This window comes from Monodelphis domestica, chromosome 2 (assembly GCF_027887165.1).
Source record: "Monodelphis domestica isolate mMonDom1 chromosome 2, mMonDom1.pri, whole genome shotgun sequence".
Classification (NCBI taxonomy): Eukaryota; Metazoa; Chordata; class Mammalia; order Didelphimorphia; family Didelphidae; genus Monodelphis; species Monodelphis domestica.
Window position 1 is genome coordinate 467,154,943 of NC_077228.1, and position 27,012 is coordinate 467,181,954.

General features: G+C 39.6%; 1 protein-coding gene and 1 long non-coding RNA gene across 13 annotated transcripts in view; one reads left to right on the forward strand and one right to left on the reverse strand.

The window, feature by feature from the left end:
* The window catches only part of LOC130457500 (uncharacterized), a 39,930-nt gene extending 31,907 nt beyond the window's left edge, over window positions 1-8,023 (reverse strand). For 3 of the 4 annotated variants that reach the window (XR_008916748.1, XR_008916747.1, XR_008916745.1), the window contains exons 1-2: window positions 7,884-8,023; window positions 4,764-4,862 (exon numbers count right to left, since the gene is read on the reverse strand). This is a non-coding gene — a long non-coding RNA (uncharacterized LOC130457500). The remainder of the gene's footprint in view (window positions 1-4,763; window positions 4,863-7,883) is intronic. The other variant, XR_008916746.1, reaches the window with a different exon arrangement.
* CDC14A (cell division cycle 14A) overlaps window positions 1-27,012 on the forward strand; it is a 300,191-nt gene that overhangs the window by 40,589 nt on the left and 232,590 nt on the right. For 6 of the 9 annotated variants that reach the window (XM_007485031.3, XM_016429048.2, XM_016429047.2 and 3 more), the window contains exon 2: window positions 14,447-14,537. In XM_007485031.3, the coding sequence (XP_007485093.1) occupies window positions 14,447-14,537 (91 nt within the window). Of the gene's footprint in view, window positions 1-12,546; window positions 13,437-14,446; window positions 14,538-27,012 lie in introns of those variants that run through there. The other 3 variants (XM_056819137.1, XM_007485032.3, XM_056819140.1) reach the window with 2 other exon arrangements.

Consider the following 27,012-nt stretch of genomic DNA (forward strand, 5'->3'; position numbering starts at 1 on the left):
ACCAACGACAATGGATCCTAGTTTTCTAAGAGGCTTAAACTTTAAAGTGAAAAGAAAGTGAAGAAACAATTCACAGTGGGGTGTGGCGGCTGGGGAGAAGTTCTTTGAAATGCCTGGGATGAGGGGGAATATTTGTATAACCAGCAGGTGTCACTAGGAAGTTTTTTCTCTGAAGGATTTCCCTCCAGCCTGGTGCCCCAGAGACTTGACCATCCCTTGGTCTCTGCCCCCACCTTACTTTGAAAGGTTCTGGATCCAAGCTACACCTGGCTCTGCTTCCACAATGATTTGCTAATTTATTCTAGTGGTGAAATGGTTCCAATTCATTGGCTAATTTCTTCCATTGATTTTAGAGTTTGTACAAATGATTAAAAACCAAAATGGTAGAGCGCCCTAGTCACGTTGAAGTATTCTTGATCATTTCAGACTGAGGTTCAAACACCTGCCTTGTTCTAATTAGGGGTGTTTCCAGCTCTTATCGGAAATAGTCCGTTCTGAGGACTACTAGTACATCAACATGCATCACCAGGAAGTCATGATCCATCATAGTTTTTATGTGAAACAAAACAAAATCAAGAATTGGAAACAGCTTAAAGAAATGGAAAAAAAAAGATATGTAAAGCTTTGACCAGCAATAGGTATGAGAGAGAGCTGTGGGGAGGGAGGGGCGGGAAGTGCTGACATTTTTCGTGGATTTTCTGCCTGGATTGTCCCAACCTGCAGCCTCAGTCCATGCCAGACAACTCTATCAGCATCTTTTAATAGGTAGAGCATCATACTGGGGAAGCGCTGGCCACATCAATGCCCCATTGTTAGTCTCCATTCAAGCACCTGCTACCATGCTGAGTTTCACTCACCACCACTGCCAACCAATTTTCCCTGCTTTCATAGTCTGGAAGCACAAGCCATTGCTCAGAACTCAGGATCCTTCCTCTCCAAAGGAGAAAGAACCCCCCCCCCCCCCCCACCTTTTGGACTTTCATTCCCATAAACCTCTGCAGCCAGGACCTGAAGCCTGATTACAACCAACAGACCCCTTCCAGGAGCAGTGGCAGAATCGAGTCCATGGTTTCAGAACTGGACAGGGAAGGGGGCAAGGATAAAGTGGATGAAGCAGAGCTCAAGAAATAGTGTATAAAGTACTAGGCAATTACAATGGCAGGGTGACAAGGGGGAGGCTCCAAAGACTAAATAGAGGGCTCAAACTTTACTCCAGGGCTTCCTCTGCCTTTTTAGCCATGCTGGTTAAGTGACTTGCTCTGGGTGAAACCTCTAGTTAAGTGCTGGAGGGAAAACTTGAACAAATATACATATACACAAACATATATATATATTTATATAAATATATACCTATATACCTATGATGCATATGCATCATATGTATATAATATAAATCCACACTGCATATTTGTATATCAGCCAGGTGGTGAAGTTAACAGAGGGCTGTGCTTGGAGTCAGGAACACCAGAGTTAAAATCCCACTTTACATATTTGCTGGCTGTGTGATCCTGAGCAAGCCACTATTTAGTTGCTTTTAGTTGTCCAAGGCCATTCAAAGTTGTTTTTTTAAACCCTTACCTTCTATCTTGGAGTCAATTGACTCCAAGGCAGAAGAGTGGTAAGGGCTAGGCAATGGGAGTTAAGTGACTTGCCCAGGCTCACACAGCTGGGAAGTGTTTGAGGTCACATTTGAACCTAGGACCTCCCATCTCTAGACCTGGCCCTCAATCCACTGAGCTACCCAGCTGCCCCCAAAGTTGTTTTAAAAAAATTAGATCTGCAATTTTACTCTATAGAGTGTTCCCAGAGAAGAATATACTTTCTTGATGCAAACCAGCTCCATCTTTGAAATGTATAATCTTAAAATTTTTTAAACTGTTATTAAATGTTTCATAATTACATGTAAAATTTTAATAATCAAAGTTTGAAGTTGTGAGTTCCAAATTCTCTCCCGTCTTCCCACCTCCCCCCTTCCTTGAGAAGGCAGGCAGTCTGATATCAATTATACATGTGAAGTCATGCAAAATAGACTTCCATTTTAGCCATACTAAAAAAAAGTATAGAGAAAAAAATGAGAAAAAAAGTTTAAAAGACTATGCTTCAATCTGCACGGAGTTCGTCAGTTCTTTCTCTGGAGGTGGGTAGCATTTTTCATCAGGGATCTTTTGAAATTGTCTTAGATTATTATCATGATCAGAATAGTTAAGCCATTCACAGTTGATTATCTTTGCAATATTGCTGTTATTGTGCACAGTGTTCTGCCTCTGCTCACTTCATTTTGCATATTTTCATAAGTCTTCCTTGGTTTTTCTGAAGCCATTCTGTTTATTATTTCTTATAATGCAGCACTATTCCATCACAATCATGTACCACAGCTTGTTCAGCCATTCCCTAGTTGATGGGAATTGATTTCTAGTTCTTTGCCACCACAAAAAGAGGTGATAATTGCTATTTTCGAACAAACAGATCTTTTTTCCTTTTCCTTGATCTCTGTGATAGACATTTGGTCGTATTAGTAGGTCAAAGAGTTAGTGGCTCTTTGAGTCCAGTTCCAAACAATTTATATTCTTACAAGTGATTAAATGACTTGACTAGGGTCCTTAGTCTATTTCAAAGGTGGGATTTGAACCTGGTTCTTTCTTACTCTGTGGATAGCTTTCTATCTGTTATGGCATGCTGCCTTTATTAACTAATTTGCTACTGATGTTCAGTCATTTTTGGTGGTGTCCAAGACTTTATGATCCCATTTGGGGTTCTCTTGGCAAAGATACTGGAATGGTTTGCCAATTCATTCTCCAGCTCATTTTACAGATGAGAAAACTGAGGCAAACAGGATTAAGTGACATGCCCCCAGCTAGTAATTATCTAAGGCTGGATTTGAGTTCAAGAAGATGAGTCTTTTTGACTCCAGACCTGACAGTCTCCACTGCACCACCCAGCTGCCCAAGTTACTATTATTATTTGATGTCTTTCCATCACTATGCATTTATTTTGCACACATTATTAGTACCTAATCTCAGGCCATCTCCTCTCTTACTACCCACCACTTTGGAGGAACTTCTTTCCTTGTCCTGATTGGTGACTGCTTTGTGCAACTGTTTAATTAGTAATTTTAAAGGTTTGATATAATCAGAAACCAGAGCATCAAAACAAGAATTATCTGGCATCAAGTAAGTTTTTATAGACATTATAATTTCATGTATTTATATATAAATGAAAGCCCCAGTCATAATTCAAATCACTCCCTACCCTCCTGGTCATCTCCTCTGTAGGTGCCAGGAATTTTTAACCAGTAAATAAAATGAGTCCTTTTCTCTTGGTATGCTATTGTTTATTAATAGAGGATGTGAGGTATTAATAAATGATAGTTTAATAAATAATTATTAATATTTCAATAAAGAACTAAGATATTAATAAAATAATTAATAGAGGATATGTCTTCTGATTAGCCTGATAGCATAACATTTGGTCCTTCCCTGCCAGTCCTGATTGTTGGATATTTTAAGGAAAAGGTAGGTTTAGAGATCTCAATTCCTTCCCATTACTTCATCTACAGTTTGACTATTGCTTGGCAAATATGACTGACCAACCCCTCTCTGGCTCTTAAGAAAGGGCACTTTTGTTTAAAAGTAAGGGTCCTTGCCAGGTAAATGCTTTGGTAGGGGGAAGGTCTGAGACTAATTACCTTACTCAGTTATGCCTTGGAGGGACTGAATTGCTTGATTTTCCAAGGCTAGGGTTTGAGAAAATGAATGGAATCCTATTTAAATATTGGTAATAAATAATAGAATCTGGATAGTGTGGATTGAGAGCCAGGCCTCTAGATGAGAAGTGCTTCCCCCTAACACTTCCTAACTGTGTGACTCTGGGCAAGTCACTTAACCCCCATTGCCTAGACCTTACCACTCTTCTGCCTTGGAGCCAACATGAAGTGCTGAGTCTAAGCCAGAAGATAAGGGTTTAAAAATAAACACACAAATAAATAAATAAAATGATCTAAAATTAATTTTCTTCACCTCCTCCTAAACATCTTTCTAGCCACCTCTTCTGTTTAAAGTCAACTCTACTATTTTCCTGGATAACATGTCAGTATATTCACCTATGGTTAGCCATTTACCATCCCAACTACTTCATCCAGATCAAAGTCCACCATGAGGCTCACCCCTAGGCTTTCTGGGTTACCACATTTGGAGTGTAAGTTCCTTGAAATAAGGGACTATCTTTGTTGTCACATTTGATGTCAGCACTTAATAAATGCTTCTTCTTTCATTGATGAAAGAGAAAGAAAACTGCTTTATTCCTTGCTTTTGTGTCTATTTCCCCCCTTATCATTTTAGCTGAATGTCTGGTGCCTACTAGACTCCATTAAAAAAAAAATCTTTATCTTCCCAGTAGTTAGCATAGCATCTGGCACTAGGTAAGTACTTCATGAATACATGTTGACTAATTTTTTTGTTTCTATTCATTCCATTTTCTAAGGCTTCATTTATCAGTGAAAACTGGTACAGGCAAAATAGCAAAGGCAATTGAAATTCAGGCTTGGCTTCTGAATCTGTATTGTAGGTAAAGCGCCCCATTAGCCTCAGTTTAGTGGAGTTTAGCCTCAGGAAGAATAAAAATAAGGTGCAAATACTCCTTGGGCTAGTACTGACAGGCAGACAACCCACAAGGGTAATAGCTGTTAATATTCCTGCTCCCCTAGGGACATAAAATCAATGGAACTGAGCCTGGCATAGTTATCTTTCACAACTACAAGTACTTACTAAGTGGAGGTTGACTGTGCTGATTGATAGGTGCAGTGTGAAACCAGACAACATGAAGGTCAGCTAAGTGTATAGTGGCCTCTTTGCAGAAGGTTGATGCTGTGATTAAATGAGATAATATTTATAAAAGTGTTGGCACAGTGCCCAGTATATTGAAGGTGTTTAATAAATGCTAGTTCCCTTCCCTTCCTCTTCCCCTCTCTTGTTTTTTCCATATTATTTATTTTTGTAATAATCTTTTAAAACCAAAACTCTAAATCATATACCCATACAAACAAGTGATAAATCATATGTTTTCTTCTGCATTTCTTCTCCAACCATTCTTTCTCTAGATGTGGATAGCACTCTTTCTCATAAGTCCCTTTGGATTGCCCTGGATCATTGCTATTAATAGTTGTCTATCAGATTTGATCATCCCACAATGTTTCAGTTATTGTGTGTAATGTTCTCCTGGTTCTCCTTTTACTCTACATCAGTTCTTATAGAAATCAAGCAGTTCATCATTCCTTATAGCACAATAGTATTCTGTCACCCTCATATACCACAATTTGTTCAGCCAATCCCCAATCGGAGGACACCCCACCATTTTCCGATTTTTTGCTACCACAAAAAGCACAGCTATAAATATTTTTGTACAAACAGGTCCATACCCATTTTTAAAAATCTCTCTGCTCTCCCTTCTCCTTTGATGGGAGACTGAGGACAATCTTGTGGCATGACTAAGACATCTAGGAATGAAGACAAAATACCATGAATGCAGTAAACAGCTAATACACATCTGGAACTTTTTTCTTTTCCCAGGAGTTCTTGGGTCATCGATGTGAATGCCTTTTTATCTTGGCTACTATGCCATCCCAGTTTTTCTTTGCCCAGTGTTTCTATTAATTTAACTCTTCAGACAGTGTATAGTTGAATTTCTTTAGTTTATTCATTACATTGGTTCACCTTTCTTCAGGTTATCCTTATTTTTGTTTATAATCTGTTTTGTGAAGGTGGCCAGTGTTTCTCTGGTTTGCCTTCAAACTTTGGGAAATGGCAGCACCCAAATTCCTATGGATTCAAGTTAATTTGTGTATCTTATGACCTTAATATTTGCAGCTATACATTCTGTTAAGTTGGTCATGTTTATTAAAGCTGAGATTTTTTTGTTGTTGCTGGAGAAATCTGCCTGATCTGATCACTAGGTATCAGAGTTATGTGATCCAGGGATCCAAGCATCCCACTTTTGACTCTAGGCACTTTCACCAGTTGTCTCCAGTGCCTGGAATTCTCTTTCTCATCTCCACTTCAAAACTTCCTTGACTTGCTTCAAGTTTCAGTTAGAATTTCACCCTCTGCAAGAAGCTTTCTTCTCTCCCTTTTAATGCTAGTTCCTTCCCTCTACAGGACTTTAGAAGTTGACTGACTACTACAGAACCTCATTGTAAATGGTTGCTTGCCAATATTATTTTTTTCCACTGTAGTTGGAGAGCGAGAGCTGTTTTTTTTTTTTTTTGTCTCTCTTCTTAGCATGGTTCCTGGTAGATAGTGGATGCTTAATGAGTGCTTATTGATTCACTTACTGACTTAATTCAGTGTTCAGATAGACATTAAGCATCAGGACACCCAGGCTGTAGAACTAACCCTGACACTAATCTAACTATGTAACCCATTTTTTATTCTGAAGAAAACTGTATAATCTCTCAGTAGTTTCATTGCCTCAATCACAAAACTAAAATAGCCTAATTCTGTTAGAGGCAGAATCCATTCATTCATAGTCATAAAGTTCACTGAACATGGAAATTGCTTAGGAGTATTAAGTTTTGTTTTGTATTACCTGTTGTTTAATTAGTAATTTTACTGATTTGACATGAGCAGAGATTAGAGCATCAAAATGAAGATGATCTGGCATCAGGTTAGTCTTTGCAAATATTACAACTGTATATAAAAAACTATATATGTAAATACATCTATATAGTTATATATGAAGGCATACATATACTTGTGACTTCTTTGAAAGGTCATTGTTCTCTGCCCACTGGCCTGAAATTCCCGTCTTTATCAGTAGCCAAATAGCATGTAACTTTGGTGTTTGGAAAAACCCCCAAAACAAACACCTCTCCATTTTCCTTATGCTTTACCAAATGGTTTAATTGCCTTCCATACTTCCATTTCTGTATTTTATCATCTCAGATCCATCACTGTTATCACATAACATGCCAAAGCTCCAATTCCTTCACCCCTATCTTAAATCTCCTAACTACCTCCTCAGCAATAGTTTGAAGCTAATTCTCTTTCATCTGTTTAATGAAATCTCAGGCCAGGAACAGTAATTCTGCCGTAAACAGTTAAGAACACACATATCATGCCCTCAAAACATTATTTTTCCATAGTGTTGTGGCATAAATGGAAAGAACCATGAATTTGGAATAGACTCAATTTAATTCAATAATTGAACCAACATTTACTCAAAGCCTACTATGCACAAAGCACAATGTTTGTACATAGTAGGGTAGACAAAGAATAAAAAAAAAAACATAAGAAAAAATCTCTGCCCTCAATGATCTTTCATTCTACTGGGGTGGGGGTGAGGTATAGAGCCAAGAAAATACAAAATTATTTGAAGGAATAGAGAGCACCTACATCTGGCAAGGGGTGGTGATCCCAAAAGACCTTAAGTAAGGAGGTCTCATGTGAGCTCAGCCTTGGAAGGAATAAAAAAAAATCCAAGGATTGTAAGAGGTAGAGATTGAGGGGGATGGAGAGCATTCTAGGCAAGATGGGGAGATGGACAACCTGGACAAGCTGGACAAACATAGAGGTAGGAAATTGCCTGCTCAGTTTGAGGAAGAGCTTGTAGGTCAATTTGTTGGGGATGGAATAATGTGGGGAAAAAAACTCACCTGGAAAGCAATTAGGAAGTCAGATTGTGGAGGGCCTAAAAAAATGCCAGGTTGAACATTTTATATTTGATCATAGAGGTAATTGGAGAATCTTAAGTTTTTGAGTAAGGGAATGACATGGTCAGAATTGTCACTCTGTCATTTACTAGCTGTGTGACCTTGGACAAGTCACTCCACTTCTAAAAACCCGAGTTTCCTTACCTATAAAAAAAAATGCGGGTTATCCTGCATTACTTACCTCATCCTGAGTCCCTCAACCTGTTTGATGTTTCGATTATGCATATGTTATGAATTCTTTATTTACATAAAGTACTTATCAAGGCTTGACAGCTCTCCTCCAAAGAGCTCCACCATTGACTTCCCTTTGTAGAATTCCTTCTTGGGGCATATAACCATGGTACTATTATGAGGTTGCATCTCAGAACTTTGGCCATGCTAATCAAGAAAATAATGGTTCTATGACGTCATTAGAACTCTACTATGAGTGGACTGGTTCACTCACAACTTTTTGGGGAGGTTGTTATGTCTCCTAGAATTTTTTGCTTTTTACTACTTGTACAGATTTTAACTAGGGAAGTCTTTATTAAACTGATAGTAACTAATTGTTCTTCATGCTACATTTTTTTAGGTAAGAATAACCATCATTTATCACTTGTTAGATGTAGATTTCTCTTATATTTCATTTTCATAAATTTATAAAAGTTTATTCATAAAATATTTATATTGAGTAGGGGCATGAAGGGAAGAGGGAGTGCTCCCGTTTTGAATCCCTACTTTTTAGGATTTCTTTTTTGTTTTATTTTAAGGATAACTTATTTTGTATAATACTAGCATTTCTAATAGTAATTTAACAACTCCCCCCCCCCCCTTGAAGTACATGAAGTGTGCCTTTAGTTCTTGGCTGGTAAATCTTTTGAGAAATTGCTATTAGGCCTTTTAGTTATTTTTGCTGTCATACAAAAAGAGTTCCTTATAGGCTGGTCAGATTTAGGAATGTTTATTCAGGCCTCATTTTTTCTGCCCTGGTGACTAACTTAATGATATGAACTTGATCCCTGAGCAGAGTAATTATAGGAGGGAGATTTGATTTGAAATGTGGTTTTGAAAGTAACATTTTTCGGTTTACTTTTTCTACCCATCTGAGGCATAGGAGGCAGGATATGAAGAACTTGCTCTGATTATGGAGGATGTGAGTTCAAAGCCTACCTTTTCTACTAACTGTGTGAACGTGGGCTAATACTCCAATTTCATGGGTTACAGTTCCTGCATCTGTAAAATATAGGGGTTATTTTAGGTTGGTTTCAGAGGCCCTTTCCAGCTCTGGATCTGTGAGCCATTCACACTGAATTTCTATTAATAAATAGAATGAGACCTTTAAAAACACAATCTGAAAAAAAAAATTAAACCCTTACCTTCTTACTTAGAATCAATACTGTGTATTGGTTCCAAGGCAGAAGAGTGGGAAGGGCTAGCCAATGGAGGTTAAATAACTTGCCCAAAGTCACACAGCTAGGAAATGTCTGAGGTCATCAGATTTGAACCCAGGATCTCCTCTTTCTAGGTCTGGCTCTCAATCCTGAGCCACCCACCTAGTTGCCCCTCACAATGCGAAAAAATTTCAAAGTACATGTAATAAATTTAGAACTCCAAAATCGATTCCTAGCCTCTTTGTAAAAATAAAACCAGCTAAGAAATTAGGCCACGATAGATTTGTTTCATATGAATGAGACTTCAAAATTCTGGAGTTTGATAAAGCTAACACATTTGGAATACAAGTCAAAATTTAAAACAACAATACGTACATTAAGAGAAGGAAACAGCTAAATTCTTGAAATTATAACTTTTATTTTTCATTTTCTTTTGCATATCACATATAAACATTGGAATTCTAATATCCATATTGGGTTTGTATTGATACCAAGATGCTACTAATAGGTCCATCTGAGAGATAAGGGCTAACTACAGGATGTTAATGAATTGTTCTCCTACCTCTACCCCATATCTGGACCTCAACTGACTTTTCAAATCCTTTCAATTTGCTTTGGCACTAACCTCCATTTAAAATATGGATAAGGAGTTGGAGGGAGTTTTTCCAAATAAAAACACCAGCTGCTTTAATATTTGCAGACACCCATGTTGGTGGAGGTAAGGAGTATCAGGAAATATAGTGCAATAGAAGACTCTGGAATCAAAGGGCTTGGTTATAATTCAATCTCTGATACTTCCTAGCTTTAGGACTGTGGGCACAAGTGCCATCTATATTTTCTGCACCTTAGTTTTATCATCTGAAAAGTAGACATAATCCTTGAACATAATTCTATCTCCATTTTCACTGGCTGTTCCTCATTCTTGGAACCCTTCTCATCTTCAGCTTCCCTAGCTTCTTTCAGCTAAAATTCCACCTTTTGTCAATTGGCCTTTCCCAGTCCCCCTTAATTTTATTGCCTTTTGTCTGAGATGGTCTTTAATCTATCCTGTATATATATATATATATATATATATATATATATATATTTTGCTTCTACATTTGTTGTGCTTACATGTTGTTTCCCAAGATTTGTTTCATTTTATTTTGCCTTTCTTTGTATCTATCCCCTTAGGACTTAGTACAGTGACACATGGTAAGCACCTGAAAAATGCTTGTTGACTGACTAATGGAGTTGGATAATTCTCAAGTTTCCTCCATCTCTAAATCTATGATTTGGGAGAAAAAAAAAGGATTGATCTGTGCAATCATACAAGTTTGCTGAAACAGGTATAATTCAAATTAATTTTGTGAGGTAGTAGTTGTTGTGATGTCTTGCCTTGCTCATGAATTGGATTTAAGTGAGGCATTTATGGATTTAAGTTGTCAGTCTTTTCTAGTTATTGAAGTCCATAACAGGACAAAAGCCAGGATGATAGGTGATGGCTTGGGATGCAGTGGATGACCTTGGCTTTTTCAATTCTGATCAAGCTATATAACTTACATATGTGACTATTAAACAAAGTTCCTAATAGTGGCCCAGTAGAGTGCTATGTTTTGGAGTTAGGAAGACCTGAGTCCAAAGCTAGCCTCATATACTTTCTAGCAATGCTGTGTGTCCCTAGGCAAGTCACTTACCATCTGTTTGCCTGTTTCCTCATTTTAAAATGTCAGCATCTATCTCCCAGGATTGTAGTGAGGATCAAATGAGATAATAATTGCAGAGTCTTGGCACAGTGCCTGGCACATAGTAAGAACTATATTATATATAAATAGTAGCTCATATCGATAACTACCTTTTCTTCTTCTCCCCCCCAACCCCCCAGGCAGAAAATGAGGCTGATAGCATTTAGAAGGATTTCAGTTTGAAATATGATGCTTAGATGAACGCAAGGTTTGCGAAATGACTTATTTACTAGAGTATTACTGCTCAATCTGTATTCTGCAATACATGAAGTACAACTCAATGTGTGCTGTGTGTCTCATTAGTCCAGAATGATTTTGTATTCTCTGCAGCAATAACGCACAGTCTCAGCCCTTTGCATTTTAAAAACACTTCGGAGATTTAGAGGTGGTTAACGTTCAGATCTTAGGATGTCAGGACTGTTCTGTTTTATTAATTTTACAATGGCCTGGTAAGGATGGGGTTTCAGAAAAGGAAACGCCTTTCCTTAAGGGTATGTCCTTCTGTTGTGAAGGCTGTTTAGGTCAGTTGGTTATAGTGACCTGCTAATTAATTTAAGGCCAATTAATTAGCTTAGGCTCATCACAGAATGAAGTCTTAATACTCCTTCCAATAAATTCATTCCCTTTCTCTGTTGAGACTTTTGGGAAGTGTGGAGGGATCAACACATATCCACCACCACTCCCAGAAAAGCAGCTGAAAGCACATGTCCGAATGGTGGAGGGTCATTGGCACCAATTTCGAATAGACAAGTGGCAATTAGCCACATAATATGCCAGGGAACCCTAGTTTTCTTACGTGTTAAGAACTTGTCAATGAGGTCATTTTTCAAATAGGCAATAGTGACATTTAGTCACGAAAATGTAACTTGAGAGAGCACTAGTTTGTATGTGTTAATTTTTAAAAAGAGAAATAAACCCAGGTTCTAAGGAAAAGATTGCGTTTCCTACATGCCAGAATGAAATGCTTTTGTGCAACTTTCCCTCTGAAGATTTGCCTTTTTGGTTATTGTTCCTCACTCACCGCGCTTCCTCCACACCTCCTTCCACTTCCCCCCAAACTCGATTTACAGAAGAACGTGAGATGATGTCTCAGAGCTAAGTTAAGCCTGCAGGTTCAGGGAATCTGGATGGAACTTCTCCTCCCCCATATCTTTCTTCCCCATTCCCCTCTGCGAATAAATCATAGAATTTCTCAATGAGAACGAACATCTGAAAATCCTGCTGAGAGTAGTCCCTTGCTATATCTTCTGGGATATGGGAGTAACCTTCCTTCCTCCCCCCTTTTAAAATATAAGGAAATCTCTTAATAGTGTGTGTGCGGTGTATAAGGCGAGTAAATCTAAAGGAGAGTTTAAGTACGGGGGAAGTCAATATCTTGGTCTGGAAAGTGGTTAGGAGGTGGGTAACTGCAACAGGAGGGAGGAATAAATTACGGAAGTTGGTTGCCGGGCTTTTAGAACCAGAGGTGGGAGAGGATTTAGTGGGAGAGCTAAAGAAGGGATTCTAATCTTAGAGCATCTGAGTCTTACGGTGGCGCCCCTCCCCCCCTCCCCATCTCACTCCAATGTTCCATTCACAAGTTTCTGGCCTAGAGGCCCCTCCCGGTTCCTCCCGGCCTAGGGCGCAGTTTCCTCTGCTGCAATTGGTGAGCTGCAACAAAGCCTTAGCAACCGGCTCCTAGTGACCCGATTGGGCGCCTGGTAACTACTCGGGCGTGTGGCTGGGGGGGGTGGGGGGGTGGGAGATAGGAGAGGGGCGGCCTCTTTAAGGGATGGCCGCGGAGCGGTGAAAGTGGAGGAAGGGGGGGGGAGGGCGGGGAGGCAGGTCCGGGGGTGGACCTAGAGGAGGAGGAGGAGGAGGAGAAGAAGGGGAAGAAGGAGGAAGGAGAAGGAGAAGCAGCAGCAGCAGCAGCAGCAGCAGCCGCCAGCAGCAGCCGCAGTCGCAGCAGCAGCAGCAGCCGCCAGCAGCAGCAGCAGCAGCAGCAGCAGTAGCAGCAGCAGCAGCAGCAGTAGCAGCAGCAGCAGCAGCAGCAAGCAGCTTCAGCAGCAGAAGCAGAAACAGAAGCAGGAGAAGGCAGAGGAGGAGCAGCCGCTGCCAGTCGGGCAGGCACCCAGGCGCCTGCCTGCCTGCAGCACAAGTAGCCACGGGCGCGATCGGGGCCAGTAGTCTCCTCCTCCATGATCACTTTGGGGGCCGGGAGCAGACTTTGCCCGGACGTGAGAGCTGGTCTGCGTATCTCAAGGCGCGGCGGCGGCGGAGCGGGGTCGGGCGCGGTGCAGCGGCGGCCCGGGGAGTGTGCGCCCCGCGCAGGCAGAGCTCGAGCTCGGGCTCCCCTCGGAATGTCCCCGGGGCGCCCCGCGCGCTGACCCCCCAGCAGCCTCCGCCTTCTGCTCCCGGTCCTGCCGCCGCCGCTGCTGTAACTATAGCCGCCGCCGCAGCCGCCGCCGCCGCCGCAGCCGCCGCCGTTTTTCTCTCCGCCAGCCTTCGCCCTCGGGGCTCCGAGCTCTTCGGCCCTGGGGAAGAAGGGAACTCCCGGGGGGTGGGTGAAACCAGTCACGATCAAGCCCTCTGGAATACGGCTCGCGCTTAAGATGGCAGCGGACGCCGGAGACCTAATCGGGGCTTCTGAGTTCTTGAAAGGTGAGGGGCAGCCCCCAGATCCCCCGCCCCGCCCCGCCCCTTCCATCCCGTCCCGTCCGGTCCAGTCCCGTCCCGTCCCGTCCCGTCCCGTCGCGTCCCATCCAGTTCAGTTCAATCCTGTCCTGTCCCAGTCATGCAGCTCCCCCGCCAGGGGGGCTCCTCGGCTACCGCCGTGCTGTTCCACGCCCCCCTGGGTGCGTACCCCCTTGCTCCCCGAAGACCCCCTTGCCGTTTCCGGCTTCTGGTCCTTTCCCGCCTCCTGGGATCGATCTTGTTCCGAGCGTATCTCCCAGAAGCAGCCAGTCCCCTGTCCCTTTCTGGGAATTCTTACTCAGCGGGGGGTGGGGGGTACCCTAAGGGGAACTGCCCTACCTCTCCCTGGCTTTCCTTACCATCCTTCGGACCGCTCTATTCTTTTGGACCCCACCCCCTCCTCAAACCACACCCCTTTGTCTCACCCTCCTACCCCTTTTTCATAGTCCTCCCTTGGGAGTCTCAAGGTCTAGCAGCTCTGGAGCAAAAATTGTTTCTTTTGTTGTATGCCCAACTCCTTTTTAAATGGGCCAAAACAGAGAGGCGATCTCTGAGTGTGTCCCCTTCCCTCTTCCTTTACGAAAATGTTCTCCAGTTTCTGTTGCTAGTAGCAAGAAACCGGTTTGAAACAATAATTCCAGATGTTTTTATTTTATTTTATTTTTTGGTGGTGGTGGAGGATGTCTTTAAATATGAGAAATTATTATTATTATGGTCTTTTGTACCCTTCTGCATCCTTTGCTGTTTAGCTCCCACCTCTTAAATACTCAGTCACTGACTAGGGCACTGATTCTTCTAGGACCTGACTTTATATTCCATTTCTAATGCTAAAGAACCTTAGGCATATCACATAATCTCCTGGAGCCTCAGTTTCCTCATTGTAAAATAAGGGGTTTGTGATTGGTGGCCTGAGGTGGATCTACAACCTCTCTTCCCACTTCTGATATGTTTTCTTTTCTCTTCAACTTGTCTTTCAGATCGCTTATATTTTGCTACTTTAAGGAATAGACCAAAAAGCACAATAAATACCCACTATTTCTCCACCGATGAGGAGCTGGTCTATGAAAAGTAAGTTTCTGTTTTGTTTATTTCCAATTTTCTTTGGGTAAATCTTTTGCTGCTCTGTGGCAATTTCTGAGACTTTACACCATCATTCTGGCAGTGTTTTTAAAGTTCAGGATGTGATGCAACAGCATTTTTTGTAGTGTTATGTTAAAAGTGGTCAGTGGTTCACCTCAGTAGTCATGGGTGCTGCTGCTCTAGGGAATGTTTGAAAAATTTGAGGGGAATAGCTTCTTGGTTATACAGGTGCCTGATTTTTGGGTAAAAAAAATTCATTCCAGAGTACACCCACATGAAAAGTCAAGAGGGAGACTGGCAATTTACAAGGCATGATAATTGACCTCTTAGTCACCAAGTATTTATGGGGCACCCACAGTGTGCATAGCAGTGTCCTAGATAAGGTACTTTAAGCTTTTTGGATTTCACCATAGCTTGCTTGGTCTGTGTTTAAAAATTATTTTGTGTTCTTAGTTTCCAATGAATGGAGCACATTAGATGAAAGTGACTAAGTGCTGCTATATCCAGTTGAGTATTATGAGTTTTGTGGTAAATTGTTTCATATTGATTAGGAATTATAAATCCTAAGTGACATGACATACTGTTGTCTGAAACTGAAAGAATGTGAAGGCCCCGACTGTTAGAAATAACTAAGGGGAAGCCAAATTTTGCTTTATGAAAATGTGAGCAAGGTTAGGTATTAAGAGAGAAATGAGGACAGTTAGAAAGTGGATAGAACATCAGACCTGGAGTCCAGAAGACCTGAGTTCAAATATGGCCTTAGATACTGACTAGGTATAATGACTCTGGGCAAGTCACTTAATCCTATATGTGAACAGTTTCCTCATCTGTAAAATGAGCTGGAGAAGGAAATGGCGCAAACCACTTTAGCATTTTCGCCAAGAAAACCCCACATGGGGTCATAAAGAGTTGAACATGACCCAACAACAATAACTACAAGGATCCTTTGGCCAATATAAAAACCCATACTCCAAGGGAAATCAAATAACAACTATATTTTCTGTGTAAAGTTTTGTCTTTTAGAATGAAATATAAAATGTGCCTTTCCCCTGGTTTTTTAGTTAAAAACAAAATGAAGACAAAACATTCTATTTTACCCAATCAACAAATTAAAAAAAAAAAACCCACCAGGTTTTGTGTTTTTGTCTAGTTAAGGGAAAAAGGAAAAGTGATCTTTTTTCATTTCTTTTTGTGTGTGGATTTTGGGGAGAGAATAGAGAAGGAAGAGAAAGAACTATGAAGAAGGAAACTGAAAGGTCTGAAAATGGTGTCATCTTTGGTAAATTTCAACCTTGTTGTTGACTTTGGGTTGTCATCTTCAGAAGGATGGAGTTTATCATTACTATCTGGGAAGCTCATAGGCTTTCCAGTAACTGCATACTATTCATTGGAACTTTAGGAAAATTGTAAGATTTGGAAAGCTGGAAAGAGCCTCAGAAAGCATCTAGTCCAAAACCTTATTTTGCAGGTGAGGAAACTAAGACTCAAAGCGAAGAAGTAAGAGACTTGACAGGAAATCCCATAACTGGTTAAATGTCAAAATTGAGGTATGCCTCATGATTCAGAGTACTGTCCACTGCACTACTTTCCTTCTTTCTAAAATCATCAGTTCCGAATGGAATCTTAGGATCATAGATATAGTGCTTGAAGGGAGTTGAAGCCCTTGTGGCCATAGGGGCCATATTTCATTTTTGCCTATGTTTCCCCATATTCCCATTTTGTAGATGAGGAAACCAAAGGGCACAGAGCTGTTAAGTGACATAACTGGTAATTGTCTAAGGCCAGATTCAAACCCAGGTCTTTCAGGTACTAAGTTTCCTATATTCTATTCCATGGGTTGATTGCAGGGAATTACCTTTCCTGATCTCTCAAAGGAAAGATTATTATATCTTCAGGGCATCACTTTTTGGTCAGCTGAAAATGGCCTTATATTATTGTTTTACTTGCTTTGTGTGATTTCTTTTGTAAGAATGGCATCTTCCATCTTTTTCTGAGAGAGCCTACTTTTGATTTCCTTTAAGTCATGTGATATTTGTGCGTGCATGTGGTGAGTGTGTGTGTGTGTGTGTGTGTGTGTTTGTGTGTGTGTAGCTCTTGAACTTTGTTAAATTTTTCCAGGAGAGTGGGAGTGGCAACCTGTTGGTAGATTAACCTTGTAAAGCTTCAAAACCACTTGTCCATCATGATCTACCTTTTGGAGAGATCTAGTGTAAAGGGAGTGTGTTGAGAATGAAGAGGTGTGTCTTTTTGCTAAGTGAAAATACAAACTTTCAAAGTAGACAAATTAGAGTGATTTTTTCCAATTATAACACAATTTTTTTCAATTTATGAAAGGGCACTATAGGGTTTCATTAAATAGGGAACTCCCCCACAGCATTTAAGAGAAAGGTACAGATATGATTTAAAAATAATACAATTATAGGTTTATTTTTAAAATCCAGGATACATAGAAGGATGCCAACAAAATTTAAAAGAATTCACACTTTCATTTTTTACCTGTTAAAAGTAGGTTTTTGAAAAATGTAAGAGCTTACAGTTCTATGAGAATGCTTTTTTTCCTAATCCCATGAAAAAGCAATATTTATTTAATTGATAATGAAACTGAAGTCCTTAGAGAGGTAAACAATTTTCTCGTTATATTGCTAGTGTCAGTTTCGGAGACATAACTCATTCTTAGATCTATGAATAAACTAAATATACTTGTACTACTCTGGTATAGTCAGCTTAGTACAGCAGATAACAGAAGTGTCCAAGATGCAGGCCTGAACCAGATTAAAATGTAACTGGGAGACATTTAACTAAATAAAAATACAATATAACCTAGATAATATTACATTGTAAAACTAAGTCAATGCGTGGTCTGCAGAGATCCTCCTTTAAGGATTAGTAGAGCCCATTTCTATTTAAATTTGACAGGAACTGGTGTAATAGATGATAAAGGGCTGGCCTGTCCAAGTCCTACCTCTGACACATACTGGCTTTGTGACTCTGGGCAAGTTACTTAATCTCTCTGTGCCCCAGGTCAGTCACCAACTGACATATGACTAATTTCATAAAATTAGAAGTCATCTAAGTTACAGATAAGTTGCAAGTCTGCATGGGTAGGGAGAATTCACTATACCAATTAAATAAATCAGTCAGTAAGGGTTTATTAAATGCCATGCATTATATGATTATGCCATTGCATTAAGTGGTAGGGTTACAAAGATTAAAGAAAGTAAACAGTCTCTGCCATTAGGGAGGAGTTTACAGTCTCATTGGGAGAGCTAATATGTGTGTACAAGTAGATTTATTAATATAAGGAATATTAGGGGGGATACTTCAGGTGTATGGAATCAGGAATGACCTCATATTGGATGTGGTAGTTGTGTTGCATTTTGAAAAAAAATGAAGTATTTTATCTTATTTTTTTGGAGACAATTGTGATCTTTTTTTTCATTTTTAATTTAATTAATTAATTAAAATTATTTTTTTGTGGTTACATGATTCATATTCTTTCCCTCCTCTGCTCCTTCTCCCCTCCCAGAGCCAATGAGCAATTCCACTGGGTTTTACATGTATCATTGTTCAAAACCTATTTTCATATTATTATTTGTAATAGAGTGATTAGAGTCTACATCCCCAATCTCATGCCCATCAAACTATGTGATCAAGGAAATATTTTTCTTCTCTGTTTCTACTCCCACAGTTTTCCCTCTGAATGTGGATAGCATTCTTTCTCATAAGTCTCTCAGAATTGTCCTGGATCAGTACATTGCTGTTAGTAGAGAAGTCCATTATGTGCAATTGTGCCACAGGAAATGTATTTTAAATTTAAATTTAAATTTAAAAGGAAATGTATTTTAAAAGGTGGTGAGGCAGGAGTTCATTCCAGGCATAGAGGGGAATAGTTTGCACAGATGAGATGTTCTTCAAAGAGGTCCGTTTGGCTAGAATAAATTAATGAAAGGCAGTTATAAGCCTGGAGATGTAGATTGGAGTTAAAGTGTGAAGGGCTTTAAATATGTCAAACCAAGGCATTTGTATTTGATCATAAAAGTACTTGGGAACCATTTAAGTTTATTGAGCCCGGAGTGAATCTGGACACCATGTGCTATAGGAATATCACTTTAGCAGTTGTGTGGTGGTTAGATTGGAGAGAGAGGGAGACCAATTTGGAGGCTCTTGTCATTCAGGGAAGAGGTAGTGAGAGCTTGAAAGTAGTATGATGGACATATGAATAGAGAGAAATTACTGAATCAAAAATTCAGATAAATGAAGATAGTCTTATTATAGAAGGGATATTAAAGCCGTGGAAATAAATCACATTTATCATATTTAACGATAGAGACCCTACAAGGGGGAGGAGTCAGGGTAGCAAAGAGGGAAAAATCTGCTTGCTTGACACTTTTAAAAAACCAAATCAAAACCCCCAAATAAACCAAATCAGAAAGAAATTCCAGAAGCATCCTGTTTATATTTCAATTCAGGTACTTAATTGGATTTCCTTTTTAATCTAAACTAAATGTACAGTGTTGAGAATAATAGTCAGTTACCAAAGTTGCTTTATTAAGCAGTCTCATCACATTCACTTTGCTAAGTATATTGCCATTTCTTAGAGATTTGTGAGCATGAAAGAAGTAAGCTTATCAACAAATTGTAAACATCAATATTAGTTAGCAAGCAAATATTTCTTGAACAGTCATTTTTTTCTATTTGCTTTCTTGAAGCTGGTTTCTTCCTGATTATTTGTCTTTTTAGGAGCTCTGGGATATTAGTTCTTGAGCACTGTTGGAGTAATGGTTGTAATAGAAGAGTCCTTGATTTAGAAAATACCTCTAGGTATTTCATTGTAAATTTAAAAAATTGCACAGGGCTACAGGAACCCTGGACTTCCATTTTGTAGAGGAGGTAATAAGGCACAGAAGTGAAAAGAACTGTCTTAATATTTACTTGAATATTACTGTACTTATAGTAGAGATCGAGGCATTTTCTGATACTTCTCATCAGTAATATACAATTTAGCTAATTCTCTGTCAAGTAGTAACATTTATCGAATATCCACTGTTTTTGTGACTGAGCACTATGGTACTAGGTGGTGAAGTGGATGGGGTGTCAGTCTAGTGTTGTGGGAGAAACATAGCCAAGTTTGTAGCAGGGTCTTGATCCAAGAATGGAAGACTCAAACTCTGTTCAATGTAGAAGAAAAGAATTTTATTCCAAGTGGAGGTTTTTTAAGATAGTATAATAGTCTATGCTGGTGGAATGACCTCAGGGATCATAGAGTAGTCTTAGGAGCTTATGGAATAGCAGCCCGTGTGGTAGAGTAGCCCCTAGAGCTGGTGGAGTATCCCCAGAACCCAGGGCTGCTGGAGTAGTCCTGGAGCTGATGGAGCCCCATAGTCCTGGGCTAATGGAACAAGCCACATAGCCAATAATACAAATTTTGCAATTTATGCTTAACTAGTGCTAACTTGTGAGAAATACAAGATTTCAGAGCATGAGGGTCCTACTTCCTTCACTGCCCATTGCCCACCTCCATCACAAGGAGTCAGGAAGTCTTCTTGAGTCCAAATGCAGGCTCAGCTTCTTACTAGCTCTTTGACCCTGGACAAATGAATTAACCAGGTTTGCCTCATTTTCCTCCTCTGTAAAATGATCTGGAGAAGGAATTGGCAAACCACTCTACTATCTTTTCCAAGTAAACCCCAAGTGGGATCACAAAGAGTCAGACATGACAGACAAACAACTGAGCAACAACTTCTAAATTATTGTGACGCCTTTTTTATTTTTATTTTGAGCTTAGGAATTGAGAACTACTTATTAAGTAACATCTAATTAAATGAAGGGGCTATGTGTTTGTTCAGAAGTTTGATAACTAGCACACTAAATAGTGATGAATACATGTTATTTTAAAACTGCCATTTATGTGTGAAATGCTTCTCTTAGGCATTCTTACATGGCTATAAATTTATCTCACAGTGATGTCCAGCAAGTTTTAAGGGAGAATACTTCTAGTTTTTATTGGCATGTTAGGGGAGAGGTTAGATTATAAATAAAGTCAAATGATTATTAATTGCATGACTTTAAAATGTATGTACTGTTTGCTGTTAAGATGAGACAGAAGGCGGTGCAGTGTGTTGAAACTGGAATCAAGACCCTTGGGTTTTAAGCCAGCCTGTGACACTAGCTTGTGACATGGGCAAATCCCTTAACTTCTCAACTGTAGTTACCTAATCTGTAAAAGGAGATGATAGTACTTGTAACACCCCCCCTCACAGGGTCAAATAAGGAACCCTCTGTAAACTTTAAAAGACAGAGATGGGAACTGGACCTGTGATTTTCCTGATCCACAGAACTCCCAGGTGAAAAAGCTCCCTCTCTCAGTGCAATCCTGCTTTCTCTACAGCTGATTCCAAGGCCGACTCTGCTCTCTATGCTGTACTTGCTGCCTCTCAAACCTTAAAAAGAATTTCATAAGGATGAGATTTGCCAAGAAGAGTTGGAACTAGAGTGTTTGCTCTGGAGTCAGGATAAATGAGGTTCCAGTCCTACCTCTGACAGGTCCTGGCAGTGTGATTTCAATGGCAAATCACTTAATCCTTTACGGATTAAGATTCGAGTCTAAATCTGTGACTATCAGTTATAGACTCTGCTTCATACCAGAGTTCCTTAGAATAATGAAATCACAGGGCCATTATGTCATCTCCAGCCCTAGGTTTCTATCCATCTTATAAATGATGATGCCAGTGATGGTTTGGCTTTAATGCCACCTGAGACTCTTAAGGGAAGAGATCTTGTGACCATTCCAAGGGCTGGGAGAACTTTTACCTTTTGACTGTCTGTGCTCCTGGGTCTCAGTTGTTAGCTTTTTTTTTTTTTTGATATATTACTAACTTTACAGCTTCATTGCCACAGTCCTTCCTGCTTTTAGACTCCACCCTTGGTGCTCACCACCACAAGCAGCACCACTGCTTCCTGGGTGGAGTGTGCAAGAAGTCTACAATGCTCCTGGAAAGACAGGATTACTCTGGGGTCTAGCTATGATCCCATAAAAATCCTGACTGGTATACATGTGTCTGGATAAGGCCTCTTATGGCAGGGACCCTGGCATGTCACTTTCGACTTAGGTGGTACTTACTACCTTTTTGATGAATGAATGAAAGACAAGTTGGATTCCTGTTTAAGGTACAACTTTAGGAATTTAGCCCCTTTAGAAGAAATAAGAGTTGATTTGGATCCTGAAAGGTCTTGACAGACTGGAATCATGATCCAAATTCTGCCATTCTTAAAAAAGATTTTATTTAAAAGGGATATGTCAAGCCCTATTGGGATTCCAAAAATCTCCTGCCCAAGTGGCAGATAGGGGTGGGGGTGATAGTGACAAGAGAGACACAGCAGATTATGTGGAAAACAAAGAACATAAATTAAATAAAAATCAAACCTAACTCTTGGTAGTTTTATTGGCTTGAAAGCTCACTAGTGTGGCATGATAAGCAAAAAAATGTAGCTATCCTAGATTGCCTTGATAGAACTATTATAGTGTCTACAATTGGAGGGGGAAGGGATTGATGGGCCCATGAGTCTGCTTAGGTCAGAATATGTCTGGGGTGTTATAGTCTGTTTAGGGTGACATTTTAAGAGAACTTGACAAACTTCTGGAGTGCATTAAGGAGGAGAATAGTTAGGAGCAATTAAAGTAGGGAGACTTGATCTTTCCTGTGGCATCATTCCTTCGGCAGTCTGTCAAAGTCTACGGGCCCTTTCTTAGAAAAATATTTTTAAATTCATAAAATAAATAGAATTATAGAGATCCTATTTAAAAAAAACCAAAACAATTCTACAGACCCCTGGTTAAGAATGCTTGAATTAAAGGGATTGGTGGTGGTGTGTAAACTAGAAAATAATAAATTGTGTCAGGAAATATGTAATCACTGACTTCAAATAGCTGAAGATCTGTCTTGTAGAAGAGAAATGAGTTTTGTGCTACTTGGCCAAAGTGGAAATTTCAGAATGGCAAATTGAGGCTTTATAAGAGAAGAAACTCCCTAATCATTGGAACTCTTGGAAGATGAAATGGGCTGTCCCAGAAGACAGCAGGCTTTTCCTCATTAGAGGTATTAAAATAGAAGTTGAATGATCACTTATTTGCCTGTGCCATAGAGGGGATTCCTGTTCAGGTATATCCTAGATTTGCTGACTCTAAGGGACATTGAGATTCTATGGTTCTTATTGTTTCTTTGTAAGTTTTTTTTTCATAAATCTTTAAGTTTTTCATGCGAATATGCCATCTCTCACTAAACTGTAAAATTCTCGCGGACAAGGATACTTTATTTCCTTTTTCTGTGTCTCCAGCACCTATCCATTGGGCAAAACTCATAGTTGACAATCAATAAATGTTGCATATGGGGAAAATCTAGGTGATACAATGAATAGAATGTCAGGCCTGAAGTGAGGAAGACTCATCTTCCTGAGTTCAAATTTGGCCTCATGCACTTACGAGCTGTGTGCCCCAGATCAAATTACTTAGCCCTGTTTTGCCTCAATTTCCTCATCTGTCAAATGAGCTGAAGAAGGAAATAGCAAATCACTTCAGTATCTTTGCCAAGAAAATCTCAAATGGGCTTGTGAAGAGTCAAATATCACAGAAACAATTGAACGACAATGGGAAGCATGATTCTCATGGGAAGATGGAAAAAGGTCTGAGGAAAAAGAGACTTATTCCCTGGGATCTAGTCTCTCTTTTGTCACACAACCTATCTAGTTTAATAGAAATACTTATTTATATGCAAGTTGCTGGACTTAGCAGCTGCCAATATAATGAAGAAATTAACAGTTCCTGCTTTTAAAGAGCTTGTGTTCTATGCTAAGTGTGATATGGAGCAAAATGTGATGGGTAAAGGAGAGATTTAGGCAAAGTGCCCCTAAGAAAACCTCATAATCAAAGGACTCTAAAAAATCTTGGAACAGCCAGTTTAAAGGTAACAGAAAAGTTCTTCCTCCTCTTGGAACTCCGTCTTAAGATCCTTTCCTTTAGACTCTAAAGTTTAGAATCCCTAATGACCTTAGAGCGAAATCATCACTTGCATCATTATCAAAGTAAGGAGGTTACTTATTAGAGGACCTCCATGATCCCTTCCAGCCCTAAGTCTGTGATTCTCTAACGTTGAAGAGGGAGAGATCATTTTTTGCTGGGAAGATCATGGAGATTTCATGGAGGAGGAAGGTGCCTTAGATGAGCCTTGAAGGAAGAGAAAGCAACATGTTGTAGTGGAGAATGCAGTGGGTCTGGCCAGACTATTTACTGCTTTCAATCTGTTAGACCCTGAGCGAATTCTTTAATTACTTTTGAATGTCACTTTCTTCATTCATCTCTAAAATGAGGAGGGTTGGATTAGATGTCCTGTGAGGGCCTTTCCAGGTCTAAATCTACTGTTCTACTAAGATTTCAGCAGGCCAGAGATATGAAAGGATTGTATTCCAGATTTGCTGGTTGTCCAGTCTTACTGGAATGAGGTATGCCCAAAGAGTTGTGTATGAGCTAAGGTCAGATTCAGACTACTGAATTCCAGGCAAAGGAGTTTATAGTTTATATTTTATAGGGAGTCATTGAAAGTTTGTAAATAGGGAAGTGACATAGTCAGGACCTTTCATTTATCGGCTATATGAAGGCAGGATTGTAGAGACTGGAATTAGGGAACATGCCTAGGAGGCTGTTACCTAGTCAAGGGGAGTGAATGATAATGGCTCTGGAGGTAGTCAGGCCAGGTCAAGTCAACAAGTGTTAAGCATCTACTATGTGCCAGGCATTGTGCTAAGCACTGAGATACCAAGAAAAGTACAAATCAGTCTCTGCCTTCAATGAGCTCAAAGTCCAATTTGGGAGACAGTACCCAAATAACTTTGTACAAACAAAGAATATGCAAGATAAACTGGAGATAATCACAGATGATAGCTCTATGGAACATTGGGCAAGGCTTCTTCTAGAAGGTGCAATTTTAGCTGGGATGTTAGGGAAACCAAGAGGGAGAAATGAGCAAGGAGAACACTCGAGGCAGGGAGGATGGCTAATGAAATGCAGTCAGGAGAAAAAGGAGTCTTACAAAGTGATGGCAATGTGAGTGGAGAGGAGAAGGAGGAACTGAGAGATAACAGAGGGAGATTCAATAGGATTTGGAAGGAAAGGAATATGCATTTCTTAATCATCTACTGTGTGTTAGACATAGTGCTTAACTGCTTTATAATATCTCAGTTTAACCTCACAACAACCCTCATTTTCAATTGAGGAAACGGGTTAAATGACTTGCCCAGGTTCACACAGTAAATGTTTGAGTACTGTTTGAACTCAGGTTTCCTTGACTAGAGGCCCAGCATTCTATCTACCTAGCTGCCTCTGGCAATTAAGTGGATGAAGGAGGTAGGATGATGAAAAAGAAATAATCAAAGATGATTCTGAGCTTTTAAACCTGAGTTACAGTTTTTTTTGGAAGGCAGTTCAACAGAAACATGGAGCAGAAGGATCTGGATTAGAATCTTGACACAACTTTTTAATATGTGGGTGACTTTGGGTCAGATCTTTAACTTTAATTTTGGGTGACCCCAGTTTCCTCATCTAAAAAATGAGAGGATTTCACTAGACAGTGTCTAAGGTCCATCCCCTTCAGCTCTAAATATATGATCCTTTGTGAGCTTATTTTTGGATATGTTGAATTTTTATAGGGATGGAAATTTGGGATTGATGTTTAGATGAGAGATTCTGAATGAATATCTAGGTTTTGGAGCTATGTGAACGGATGAAATAGATGAGAGGAGAGTCAGAGACAGAAGCTTGGGGTCACTTACGCTTGTTAAGTAAGGATGGGGCTAGGGAACAAGAAGAATTATCAAATGGGAGATAGGAGGAGAACCAGGTGGAGAATAGTATCATGGAAGTCAAATGAGTAAAAGGATGATCTTGTTCATATGCTATACAGATATTAAGGAACATGAAGATTGAGAGATCATCAAATTTATTAATTAAGATGTCACTGATGACAGTGAATGGGAGTACAGAAGCTAGGTTATAGGAGGATGAAGAAATGGAGGTGGTGACTAATTATATTTACAGAACTTTTTAATAAAAGAAGAGAGAAGTTAATGATGCCTTGAGGGGTCAGGGTAAGTATATTTTTTAGAATGGGGAAGATCTAAACATGTTTGATTGCAGAGAGAAAGAAGCTAATAGGGAGGTAGAGATTGAAATTGAACAAGAGATTATGATCTATAGACCAAGGTCTCTGGAGGAGATGGGAGGGGATGGGATTAATGACACAAGTGGAAATTAGCATTGGCAAAGAAGAGTGCATCCTGGAAAGAAAGAAAGGAAAGAATGATGGCAATCACAGAGTAGTTTTAAACCTTGGGGGAGAAAGATAATAAAGGAGTTCAAGTTAGATGGCTGGCTTCTTTTCAGTAAAGGAAGAAGATGGTCATCTGCTGATAGAGAAGGCGTGGAGTGTAGGTGACAGAAGAAGGTTTGGAACAGCTACTTCGGGAAAAGGAAGGTTTGGAATTACTTCTTTGGGAAGCAGGAGATGGAATTATAGAAATGATTACAAAGAGCCAGTATGGCTTCATCAAGAACAGGTTATATCAGACTAATCTATTTTCCTATTTTGACATGTAGATGAAGGAAATGCTATGGATATCATATTTACCTAGATTTTCTTAAAGCTTTTGATCTCATTATTCTCATGTTAAAGATGGAAAGAGTTGGATTAGAACTGATTAGAAGGACAGACTCAAGAGATTGGATGTTGTTTAAAATATTTTTTTAACTACTGTTTTCAATTATATGTAGAAACAGTTTTTGACAATTGTTACCTGACATTCTGAGTTTCAGATATATGGGTCTTTCTTCCCCACCACTCCAGGCTATAAATAAATAGTCTGATATAGGTTATGCCAGTGTTATCATGCAATACATATTCCATATTCCTCATATCATGAAAAAAGATGCATTTCACAGGTACAATAAAAAAGACATGCTTTGATTTGTAATCAAATTCCTCCCAATGGTTCCTTCTTTGGCTGTATATAGCATTTTTAATCCTGGATCTCTTTGCGTTATCTTGGAACCTTTGATGATAATAGTTTAGTCCTTCACAGTTGATTATTGTAGAGTATTTCTGTTACTGTATACAGATTCTCCTGGTTCTGCTCACTTTTCATCATTTCATAGAAGTCTCAAAATGGATAATTATTCATATGGTAGGAAGTTTTCATTGGAGTTCTGCAGGGAGCCCTGCTTGTTCCTATGCCATCGAACATTTATATAGTTATATTTCAGATTTTTCAGATGACACAAAGCTGGAAAGGATAGCTAACAGAGTGGATAACAGTCAGTATTCAAAAGGATCTTGACAGGTGAGACCATTGGGATGAATCAGATAAGATAAATTTCAGCTAGGATAAATGTAGTATCTCATTCTTGGGAACCAGAAAT